The sequence below is a fragment of the Microtus ochrogaster genome, chromosome 6, assembly GCF_000317375.1.
Source record: "Microtus ochrogaster isolate Prairie Vole_2 chromosome 6, MicOch1.0, whole genome shotgun sequence".
NCBI classification, from domain to species: domain Eukaryota; kingdom Metazoa; phylum Chordata; class Mammalia; order Rodentia; family Cricetidae; genus Microtus; species Microtus ochrogaster.
In genome coordinates this window covers 69,405,758-69,417,561 of record NC_022013.1, presented here as the reverse complement: position 1 = coordinate 69,417,561, position 11,804 = coordinate 69,405,758, and the positions used below count along the sequence as shown (strand labels likewise).

Genomic DNA, 11,804 nt, shown 5'->3' with positions numbered 1-11,804 from the left:
GCTACAACTATACTCTTGTTTGTGTTGAGGGAGTTGGGTTTTTGGTTTCTGTATCTTCATGTTCTTGTTGGCTATATTGCCAAGTGTTCATTACAACTGCTTCAGGTGATTATGTGCCTACGGAAGTGATGGGCAGAACAGCCTTTTCTGACAATGTCTCCCAATCTTAGAGTACGGACAGCTCCGGTATCTGAGCCTGGGGATAAAGAATGACATAAGTGACATGGACGCTTGTCGGCTTTAAGTGCAGGGCAGACCCTCCACGGAGGAGTGTGGACGGAAGGCTGATGAGAATAAGAGCACTTGCTGAGTACCTGTGGAGGGTGAGGCATTATGCTAGTTCTTTATTTACATTATTGAACCCTTACAACAAATTTCTAAGGGAGGTATTATTGTTATTGGCAAACAAGAAAACAAATGCTCAAAGATGTGGGGCCAAGGTGCAACCCACATTTGTCTGACCCCCAAAGGGGCATATAAATAGCAGACTTCAATCTGTACATTTAAAAATATGATAATCCCTCACTCCCTGAAGACCAATCCTACCTTCGGCTCTCCCTTTCCCAGCCAAAAAAAGCCAGGGAGAGGAAAGCAGGACAGATTATACTTCATACAAAAACACACGCGTGCACGCACACACACACACACACACACACAGACACACATACACCACTTATATTTGTTACCACCACCCTGATTTCATAGCTAGGGTGGGGGCTATAAGGGGTGAGTTTCCCCAAGACCCTAGTCCCCTTCCCTGGTGCTAAATAAAAGCGAATAAATACTAAATAAATACAACTGGAATCCAGGACCCATCCTGCCTTCCCCTCTCCCTCCTGTGACCTGCAGGGCAGAGGGGGCAGTTTAGATAGGGGGCGTCTCCTAGCCCCTTTCCATTCACCTACACATCGCTGCCTCCCAGGGCAGGAAGCTAGGGCAGGGCCAGCCTGCAGTTTAGGGCAGAGAGGCAGGGCAGGTTTCACCCTCTACAGCACTTCTCTGCTGTGTTTTAGCATGAGGCAGCTGCAGAGCCCCCTCATTCTCCCAGATGAGTCCGAGGCCCCGGCACCCCAAAAGGGCAGCCGGGAGAGTGAGGTTATTTCCTGCCGGCCCAGGGACGCTTCCGAATGATCTCCAGAATCTGTGCCCGGCGATGCAGCCAGTCTTGGGGAGGAGGGCGTGGTGTTGAAGGAACTGGTCGCGGAACGAAGAAGCTGTACCGCAGACGTGCGTTCTGTGGGTTGCCGGCCACCAGGACTTGCAGCGTCAAGGGTTGGGCCAGAGGCCCATGTCCAGACAGTGTCTCTGAGGCTGCCGTGGCTCCGCTATAGCGCAGACTGACTGCCCCAGGAAGTGTCACATCCGTGGGGGAGGGCATCAGCGTGTATTCACCATTGAGGGCGTAGGAACCATCTGGAAGCTTCAGGGCCAGGTAGATGCTCCTGGGGCCAGAACCCCCTTGCTGCCGTACAAGAATATGGGTGGCCCCGGCGGGGATAGTGACCACATCACTGTATCCGTACCTGTGAGGAAAAAGTACGTGAAGAACTCGGCATCTCTCGAATCCCTTCAGCTTGCCCTGTGTTTGCCTGAGTGTGTGTGTGTGTGTGTGTGTGTGTGTGTGTGTGTGTGTTTGCCTCTTCAGCTTACAAGAGACACGTATCCGCCTGAGAACAGAACTACCAGCAAGTGTGTTTTCCTCTCTGGACACTTTCTTTTTTTTTTTAAACTAATTTTATTTTTATTTATTTACTTAAAGATTTATTTTTGTTTTATTTATGTGTATGCCTGTGTATAGCGTGTAGTTGTGAGTTCCCAAGGAGGCCAGAAGAGGGCACCAGACCTCTTTAAAAGATGGTTGTGAGCCACCATGTGGTTGCTGGGAATTGAACTCAGGACCTCTGGAAGAGCAGCCAGTGCTCTTAACCACTGAGCCATCTCTCCAGCCCCTCACTGGACACTTTCTATTGCTGCTTTTTATTCCAGTGTCTTTCCAGTCCTGGCCTCCTTGGGGCCTGTCCAGTTCCTACTCTTAGCTCCGAGGTCACCACCCCAGGCCTTCCCTGGTGCCCTCAAAGGCTCTTACGGCATCCTGTGTCCCCTCTGTCCACCGTGTGGAACCCTGCATTGTAATGTCTGCTCGTCTCCCGCTTTAGCATTTAGTCCCAAGCCCATCACAGCAACCAGGAAAATAGAGGGGAGACAGAAACGGTGAAAAGACCTGAATTTTCTGAAGGAGCCCGACTGCTTGCTGCAGCTAGAACCATTCCCGCCGCAGACCATGCACTTGTCAAACTTCTTTTTGGAGCCAATAATCCGGTCACAGCCAGCATGGATACAGCGCCCCTGGACACAGACTGAGGAGCTGTCTGGGGAACACGGAGTTCCGTCTGCCACCTGAGGAGTGGAGGAGGGACATGGCTAAGGGTTCTTGCTAAATCGGCAGGGGTTTGTAAGCTAAACATCTGGAAAGTGGTATCAGAAAAAAAAAATGGGTAAGGAATGGGGTGTAGTGGGGCTTTACCTATATGGAATTTTTTTCTTTCTTTCTTTTTTCTTTTCTTTTTTTTTTTTTTTTTTTTTTGAGACAGGATTTCTCTGTAGCTTTGGAGCCTGTCCTGAAACTAACTCAACTAACCAGGCTGGCCTTGAACTCATAGAGATCTGCCTGCCTCTGCCTCCCAAGTGCTGGGATTAAAGGTGTGTGCCACCACCATCCAGCCTCTACAGGATTATAATGATAATAGTGATATATGATCATTTTCCCAGCATTGCCTATGAAACAGGTGATGTGCAAAATGCTTTGTAAACAAAATCTAGGTCCCCCAATTACTACATGAGATTTCTAAGGGTGAAATTATGAGGTTTAGAAAGATCACAAACTGAGAAGGCAAGGGTTTTTAGTCCCAGCAACAAAAATTTAATGGAATGGCCTCCAGATGGACACTAGAGGGCAACAAACCTGTAGGAATTTTCTATAGACTACTGGGGATGGGAGGGGGTCCAAAGCTGGTAGGCAGGGCACGCTTTGCCTTGAACCAACCACTCTGTATTACAGAGGGAGTGTCCAGATGTCAGTGATTTCTGGGAGGTCTGTCCACTGAGGACTGGCTGTCCAAGAGTCAATTCTTTGAGAGAGGACTCCATGGACAGGAGAGTTGAGCACCTCCCCAAAAGACCACAGGCTTCCATCTCACCAAATGGGGTACAAAAGGATGGACAAAGAGGGAAGGAAACAGATACGGCAAGTTAGAGCAGCTTTCCCGGCCACATATCCAGAGTTAGGTATTTGTTTCCCTAATACTGGACGTGGACAGACAAGACAGTGAATCTGTAGGCAGGCTGACGTGGTGTGATGCACTCCAGCAATGGTCTGGAGGGACACCCCCCCCCCCCCCGCCCCCAGAGAGACCACTGGGATGTGTGTAAGCCCTGTCTGGGCCTAAGGGTTTCTGGTCCTCACCCGTGGCTCCAGTACATAGTAGTAACCCAGTGCCCGGGCCTGGCAGGTGAGTTTGCACTGGTCTCGTGGGGCTACACCTGTGTAGCGTGGGACCCAGTCCATGGGCCCTGGGAAGCTCTTGAAGAGGTCCGTCCTGTGGTTGTAGGCAGCACACTGCTCCTCACGGAAGGTCAACGCTATAGGGATAAAGTGGGCAGACTGAGCCTCTCTCTCCTCCCACTAGCCCACACAGCCTTCCACCTAGCCTCTCAGAACTTTAGCTGGCATGACATCTCTCTCCCTCACAGACTGCCAGGGACAGTTCTCGAAAGATAAAGAAACACCCCGGCCCCCCGGCAGCAGAGTCAGTCAGCTTAGTTCAGCACTCTAGGGATAGCACCTCTTCTCTAGCATCCCCTCCCAGGGTTCTCAGCCTTCCCAGCTCTCACCTGAGCCGCTTGGGCAGTTCTCAGTGTTGCAGGAGCGGAAACGGGTACGGCGACCCTCGCAGTACTTGCCACCATTCCGGGGGACGGGCCTTGTGCAGTCCCGGGAGGAGAACTGGACACCACCCCCACAGCTCCTAGAGCAGTCACCCCATGGTCCCCAGGGACCCCAGCCCCCAGCCTGTGGGATCTGCAGAGACACAGAACGGAAGTGGGATAAGTACACTCTCCTAGGTTTAGAACCAGCCTCCTCCCAGAAGGCCTTTCACCCAAGCCGTGCCCTGGGCTCTCACATCGAAGTCCTTGAGCTGGTCCACGTGAAGACAGCGGCCGCCCATGCAGGCCTGTGCGGATCCGCAGGGAGTACCGTCAGCCCAGGGTGAATGCTTAGTCTGGCACATAGCATGGCCGTTGAGGTGGCCCGAGCACCAGAGGGCAGCACAGGGTGGGGGCAGCTGTGGACAATGGCGTGAGTCAGGCCCAAAGGTCAGTTGGCACTGGCGGTCGGCATCGTAGTCCTTGCCAGGAAAAGTCACTGGCAGATGCAGGGGAGCCTCTGGTTTGTCTAAGAGACAGTGTCCTGGAAGGGGGTAAGGTAAAAGTTAGCAAGAGACTGAGGTGGGCACTAAGGATTGCCAACTGAAAGCCTGGGCTCCCTGGTGGCTAAGGTACCCTCAGCTACACCGTATTGGATGCTTATTATGTGATCAGTACTGGTAAAGCCTTGAATCCACATGACCTCATTTACTAACCACACCACTGTGAGATACTGGCTGTTAGTATAACTAACTGCAAACCCAGAGAAGCCAAGTAACTTAACCTGCATGTCTGCGTGTAACAAAGAGCTCGGTCAGCACAGGAGCCAAAGCGCTTCCGCCTGATCTTACCATAGAATTTATTATTGTTTTTAGTATTTGGGCTTTGAAAACTTTTTTCTTATCATATTCACTTATTCATCTACACAAGCCACAGCACATGTATGGAGGTTAGAGGACAACTTGCAGAGGTCATCAGGTCATTGGGCTTGGCAGCAATCACCTCAACCTGCTGAGCCATCTTGCTGACCCCATTTGGAGTCTTGGGGGCAGAGATTCATTCACTCCACAGCATCACATAGCTTGGAGCTCACTATTACATAACCAAAGCTTGCCTGGAAGTTATGTGGTAATCTTTCTGCCTTAGTTTCCCCAATACTAAGTTTATAGGCATATGTTATACTGCTTAGTTCTGCTATACATTTTTTTTTATAGATATGGTCTCTATACAGTCCTGGCTGTCCTGAAATTCACTACATAGACCAGGTTGGTCTCAAACTCACAGAGATCCATCTGCCTCTCAGTGCTGGGATTAATGGTATGTGCCACCATGCCCATCTACAGAATTTTTGAGAATGCCTCTAGTCAGTAACTTTGGGGAGCTGGAGAGTTGGCTCTCCAGTTAAGAGCACTTGGAGAGGTCTGGAGTTCGGTTCCCAGCACCTGCATCAAGTAACTCACAAACTGCCTCCAGTTCCAGGGGGTCCAACACCCTTTTTCTGGCCTCCATGGGCACCTTCAAGCTTGTATGCATACACATATAAGCACATAAATAAAAAATAAAATAAATTTTGGAGAAAGTCATTCTGCTGTCTTGTACACTTTATCGAATGACAAGGTAATTACATGATTTATAGCCAATCCATTTCAACACTGGACAGTGCTAGTCCTTAAAAGGTCAATTCTTCTCCTTTTTTTTTTTTTTTTTTTTTTGGATAGGGTTATTTTGTATAGCTCTGGCATTCCTGGAACTTGCTCTGTAGACCGGGCTGGCCTCCTACTCAGAGACCCTCCTGCCTTTGCCTCCCAAGTGCTAGGATTAAAGGTGTGCCACCACTGCCCAGCTTAAAGGTCAATTCTAATTGTATGGAGCCAGTATTTGCCTCCCTTACCTGTGCTATTTGTTTTCACAGGGAGTGGGAACCATACAAAGATAGCAGCATTTCTGACCCCATCACATACAGAAGAGGCAGCACACATGGAGGAGTCAATAGGGCTCATAGAGAATGTTCCAGAAAGAAGAGCCCAGTGGGAGAGGGCAGGGATCGAGTCTTAGTCTGAGAAAGATGCCGCCTGCTTACCATAGCCATTGTCCAGGAAGTCAGTGATGAAGCGGGCACTGCACGGGGACCAAGGCTCTTCAGGATCCACGTGAGCCATAACTGGAGCCATGACGTGGCGAGTGGAGCCCCCCTGCCCGTTCAGATTAACACATGGCTTGGAGTTATCATGGAGCATGTTGAAGACATGGCCTGTAAGAGAAGAGATCCTGCTAGCATCCAAGGGTTCCATCCTGTGTCCTTGGGGGGGGGGGGGTCCATCATAAGCTTGGTTGCAGCTGCTGCTGATCAGATCCACCTCCCCTCCCCCATCTCAAATCTCCTTATAGTTCTCTGAAGGTTCCATGTGTAGCCCCTATTGCTCTGTCTTCTCTCCCCAGAGGAAAGGCCTCTTCTGCTTGTTGTCCACTGTAGCTAACACTACCAATCCTCAGTCCCCATTCCCTTACGCTCTCTCCTTCTGAACATGTAATTCATGTACATATATACAGTTCAAAGTCGTTCCCACCTGCTACTTTTTTTTTTAATAGAAAAAAATCTATGTTTGTCTGTACCCAGAACAGAGAAGGAGATTGAACTTGGACCTAGGCCTGGGGAGGAAGAGGAGGAGGAGAATACCTTGGTACCCCCATCTGCACTCTAGTGAGCACCTTAGCTTCTTATAGCATCCCTAGTACCCTTCAGTTCCACTTCAGGGGCCACACTGTCCCAGTGCTCCCTTACCCAGTTCGTGAGCAGCAGTGAAGGCCGACTGGAGTCCGTCGTCCTCCACAATAGCACAGCTCCGAGCCGGATCACACACTGTGCCCACATCAGCCATACCCAGAGTGTCACAAGTAGAGACACCACACAGGTCCTGTGGAGGAGGAGCACAGAAGACGCTTGGGACTGATACCCAGATTAGTGAGGACCCAGCATGGTCAGGGCCCGGATGGTCACCCCACGGCAGGATGACTGGGGTCAGGTACATGTTGCACGACTTTAGGGACGCCCTTTCCATCAGGTTTGTGTATGGGCAGTGTCTCTTCGTGTTGTGGTTCTTTGGGTATGGTGCTGCCTGGGAGCCTTACCTGACGGGTGAACAGAATGGCTGTGTCAAAGTGGTCAGGATCTGAGTCGTCAGGGGTGTTGAGGCCCCGCTGCCAGGCGCAGAAGCTGCGTAGGGTCTGGGCTGCACTCGGCCCCACTTGGGGCCCTTCCTGGCCTGACCCCAGGATCACTAGCCGAGTCACCACCAAGCTGACAGGGTTTCGGATACTTGGGTGCTTAAAGGCCTTGGCTGCGGCAGCCATAACTGTTAGCAGGTAGCGCTTTAACCCTGTACCGTGGAATGCTGCCATCTTGTCATCGGCCACCACCAGTGTCTCCACGAATCTACTCAGAGAAGCAAAGCGCTGAAGAGAGGGGAAAAAAAAAGAAAAAAAAATGAGAGGAGGGTCCTGAAACAGCCGCCCAGGCCCATGGATCCCTCCTCTCCCTCTCTTCCTGGGTCTAGAACTCAGCAGAGTCAGCTGGCCCTCACACGCCTCACAGGATTCCTGAAGTGACTGGTTTGGACCCTCCCCCTAACCCCAAAGCGCAGGGCTTTTGTGGTAATGTTGAAGAATCAGCTGTTGTTCTGAAAGAGGAGAAGGCTTTGCCACGTTTCAGGGCTGAGTGGGCCCCAGAGGTGAAAAGCAGCTGGGACTGCTTTGGGGAGGGGCACTGGGGTCCCTGAGTGTGGCAGGGGTTGTCGGAGCAGAGCTAGAGAGAGGGCTGGGCTGTGACAACGACCGACCGACGTGTCTGCCCTATGTGGTTGGAGGAACAATTCAGTCAGCAGCTAGGGCCACGGCCAGATCTCAGCGTGGCGGGTGTGGAAGGAGCGTCTGGTCTGGATTAAAGCTAGAGAAGGGGTGGGAGAGAAAAAAAGGGGGAGACCCAGGAGTGGGTGGGAGGGAGGAAAGGATGGCGCCTCCCGCAGCCTAGCAGCCAGCCCACAGTGTGGGAAGAGGATTGACCCAGAGGTATGGATGCTTCCCCTCGCCTGGCCTACTTCGCCACTTGCCAGAACAATTTTAAAGGCAACGTCAGAAGCCAAAAAAACCCAACCCCATCAGGCCTCAAACTTCACTTCTCTAGCTGGGGTGGGGGTAAAAATCACTGGGGCAGAGAAAAGAGCCTAGGCCAACAGGCTGTTAGGAGAGCTTTACTGCTGGGAACTGTGTCAGCAGGAGACTCCACGGCCAGGAAGGGGCGGGGTGTGGTGGGGAGGTCGTTATGGCCCAGAGAATCTGTGTTACCTCGGGGAATCCTCAGAGCAAAGCAAATGGCTAAGGCAGGGAGAAGCCAACACTTTTCAAAGTAAAGGTAGTGGAGATAGGAAAGGCAGAGAGGAGAAAGGCTGAAAAGCTAGAAGTGGAAGTGGGAGGAGAGAGGGTGAATAGGGGTCAGTAGGACAGACTTGGCGGGAGGATAATACAAGACAAAAACTCCACGGTTGCCTACCTTGGTTCTCCGGGGAATGGGATTGGGGCTCCCAGAAGGAGCCTTGACGTTGCACATGGGACCTTGGCTGCTGTCAGGACTCTTCCGGCGTAGGATGTGAGCCCCTGGTCCCCCAGCAGAGTTAAGGGAGCCTCCCTCCAGAGGCTGGAGGTGGAGTTCAGCCCCTCGGTACTGCAACACCCCTAGTAGGGCTCCCCCGTCCCAGTGCAGAGATGCCACCGACTCCGGATCTCCATTGATGGTGCCAGTCAGGTAGGTACCTGGCTCTGCCCCACCCAGCATCTCAGGTGCCTGGCCCAGGTACTGCACTGTCAGCCCCTCTACCTGGACCCCAGGGTCCTGTTCTAATTCTAGTAGTAGCACCTCCCCAAAGGCTGGCAAGCGGTACAACAGCCTGGCAGGGGTACCTGAGCCAGGCAAGATGCTGCCATTGAGCTTCTCTGGAAACACTATTTCCTCCTCCCGAGGGAGGGGGCTGGCTGCCCAGGCTAAGGGCAAGAGGGAGGCCAGCAGCAGCACCAGCGACCGCCTCCACTCCAGACCAGAGAAAGGCACTGTGTGAAGCTGCAAGCGGAGTTGGGTTCTTCGCAGCCAGTGCCCAGTCAAGCCCCTCCCGGGATGCAAGCCCATCTGGGACATGGTACCCGTGCTGCAGCTGGGATGGATTGAGGCCATTGGAGGCATCAAATCCTCCCCACCCTAACTATGGAAAACTCTTCGTTAAAGCCGGAGGGGCTCGGATTTGTGCCAAAATCTGAGGCGAAGTTTTTAGAGGGGCTAGAGACGTTCAGAGAAGATGAAGAAAACAGTCCCTGGGCTCAAGAAATGCGCCTAAGGACCTCTCTCCTCCAAAACTTCCTCCTGTGCCCTTCTCTCCTGGGTCTTTGTCTCTCCCTGTCTGTGTCTTCTTCAGCTTCTCTGGCTTCTCCCTCTGCCCAGTTGTGGCTTTCCCTCAGTGCCTGCTCTGTCTCTGCCTCCCTTTGCTGTCTCTTTGTCTCTGTCTCTCTTCTCATCAGTCTCTTTCCTTTCTGTGTATCAGTGGGTCTCCCCCGGGTTCTCCCCAGTCTCTCTCCCCGCCAGCTCTTTTAAGCATCCCGAGCCTCCCTCTGTGTGTGATTGGCTGATCTGTAAGCCACTCAGCCAGAAGCTCAGTCAGTGGGACTCGGACGCATGTATCATCACTTCCCAAAGACCTTAGTTGTTTCTTTTCTTTTTCTTTTTTTTTCTTTCCCTTAAAAAGAAAGAAAGGAAAAAAAAAAAAAGAGGGACTTGCCCAGGGGAAGGGAATCTCTAGCAACCAGATGCATTATGGGCACTGAGCCAGCTGATGACACATCCTTTTCCCAAATCCCACCAGCAGCCCTCAGCTGTCTCTTTCCCTTTTTGGTGGGACAGAGCCCCAAGGGAAGCAGGGACTCGGGGAAAGGGCCTGGCGAACACACACCGATGAGATTCTGTCCTGGGAGAATTCATGTCCCTACTGTCCAGCCTGGAATAGCCTAGACGCCCTCACATGTCATTTTTGCTGCCCTCTACCCCAGAGGTTGATTTCAAGCTGTCTGGGTTTAAAAGGAAGTGGCAAACAGGTAAAGAAAATATTAAGAGAGAAGAGAGGATGGGACCAAGTGGAAGAGGCAGTAGAGACAGGAAAGCAGGAGACAGCAGTCAGGACCTCTCTGTTGGGATGAAAATAAACAGATGGCAAAGGAGGAGTCAAGTCAACTACTTTTCTTTTTAGAGGAGGAAGATCCAGAGTATATCTTTTCTGCTCGCTCGCTCTCTCTCCCCCCCTCTGCTATGCCTTCCTGAGTTACCCCTACCCTATCCAAAGCATGGAACAGTCATTCCACCCCAGGCCTCCTCCTCCCCGACTTCCTGACGGCCCATTCCCCTGGCTCAGCTCCCAGTAGCTTCCCCCAGGCTCTTGGCTCTGTTCCTACCTACTCCCAACTACCCCAAACCCTCCCCCTTCCTCAAGTCAGCCAGCCCCTCACCTAGACAAGACCTGCTCTCTTGGGAATCCAGATTACTCAAATCCTGCTCCCCCCCACCCCCACATTTCGAATCCAATGGTTCCTGGAATATCTAGTAATCTTTGACTCCACATTCTCCATGGGACAGAGCGAGAGACTGCAGACAGCATTTGAGAGTACTGAGAACCTGGGATGGGGCTAGTGATTGGTGGGTACATGTGTTGGGTGTTAGAGAAGGGAGCTAATGACTTCTCTGATTCTAAACTGGACGGGACTAAGGAAATTAATAGCTGACTCTGAAGGCAGGGAAGCAAAGAGTTCAGCAGTGGGGCAATTTCTGTCCACTCCACCCTGTGTCCACTTGTTTCCCCAGGAAATCCCCAGGAAGGAGAGTACACTCAGCAGTCCCTTCCCTTTCCCAGAGAAGCACCACCTCTCCTACCCCATCCCCTTTATTCATTCTCTGCCTTGTCACCTCCTGTCCCCGATGGACATCCATCGTATTCATCAGAAGGCTTCCTCTCCCCCTCCCTTCCTGCTCCAGTCACTAATACCTGCCCTGGTGCCTATCACTTCCTGAATTACCCGCCCTGTGGTGACTTCTAGTCTCTCCTCTTGACCTCATCACATGCCCTGGCCCTCCCTGGTCCTGAGCAGAGGGGTGGAGGCTGGAGGAGTCACACAAGGGATGAGGGACCAGAAGGGACAGGGGCAAGAGGAGCTGTCACCAGGGTGCTCTTATTGCTTCTTTCCATCCCCCCATCGGGAGATGAGAACAAAGAGGGTGAGTGAGCAGGGCAAGACAAAAGGCCATAGAGTGGCAGCCACAGCATGTGGGGGGTGTTGGCAGAAGGGAGAAGGCACAAAAGATGCAGTGTCCTAGGCAGCCCCCCAAGAGTCCTCATCCCAGTTTCAGCTTAGACTACCCCCAGGGCTAAGCAAACTAGAGTCTGTCTTCTCATAGGCTGCATTAACACACAAATGAGTAACCCCTCCTCTCATCATTATTGCATTTAGTGTTTAAATTATATTGCAGGGAAGAAGGCCTAGAAAAGGGAGGGGCATGTAGAGGGTAGGGGGACCAAGCCTCTGCCCTGGCTTTCTGGGGGGTTGCCTTGTCTACATCAAGTCTTGGTCAGTTCCCACAGCCCAGGGATCTCTGGCCCCACCCTTTGGTATGGTTCCCATTAGGTCAATTTTCAGCCTAGAAATCTGGCTTTCTCCTCTTCCTCTGCAGCTAAGAATTCTCAGTGCCCCTCCCCTGGTCGGTCTGCTCCACCCAGCTGCACTGCTGGTGGGCTAGATCCCAGAGACCCTGTCTGGGGGAGGTGTGGGGGAGGCCTCTTTCCAATGAGAAAACT

The 11,804-nt window shown here is 52.1% G+C and overlaps 1 protein-coding gene across 1 annotated transcript; it reads right to left on the bottom strand.

The window, feature by feature from the left end:
- Nucleotides 1–139: 139 nt before the first annotated feature.
- Adamts4 (ADAM metallopeptidase with thrombospondin type 1 motif 4) lies at nucleotides 140–9,564 on the bottom strand. Its single transcript, XM_005348800.3, has 9 exons — nucleotides 8,471–9,564; nucleotides 7,054–7,377; nucleotides 6,707–6,839; nucleotides 6,005–6,175; nucleotides 4,182–4,468; nucleotides 3,892–4,078; nucleotides 3,464–3,639; nucleotides 2,222–2,397; nucleotides 140–1,523 (listed from the first exon to the last, which is right to left on the bottom strand). The coding sequence occupies exons 1-9, from the start codon at nucleotides 9,152–9,154 to the stop codon at nucleotides 1,097–1,099; spliced, it is 2,565 nt and encodes an 854-aa protein (XP_005348857.1). The 5' UTR covers nucleotides 9,155–9,564; the 3' UTR covers nucleotides 140–1,096.
- Nucleotides 9,565–11,804: the final 2,240 nt, after the last annotated feature.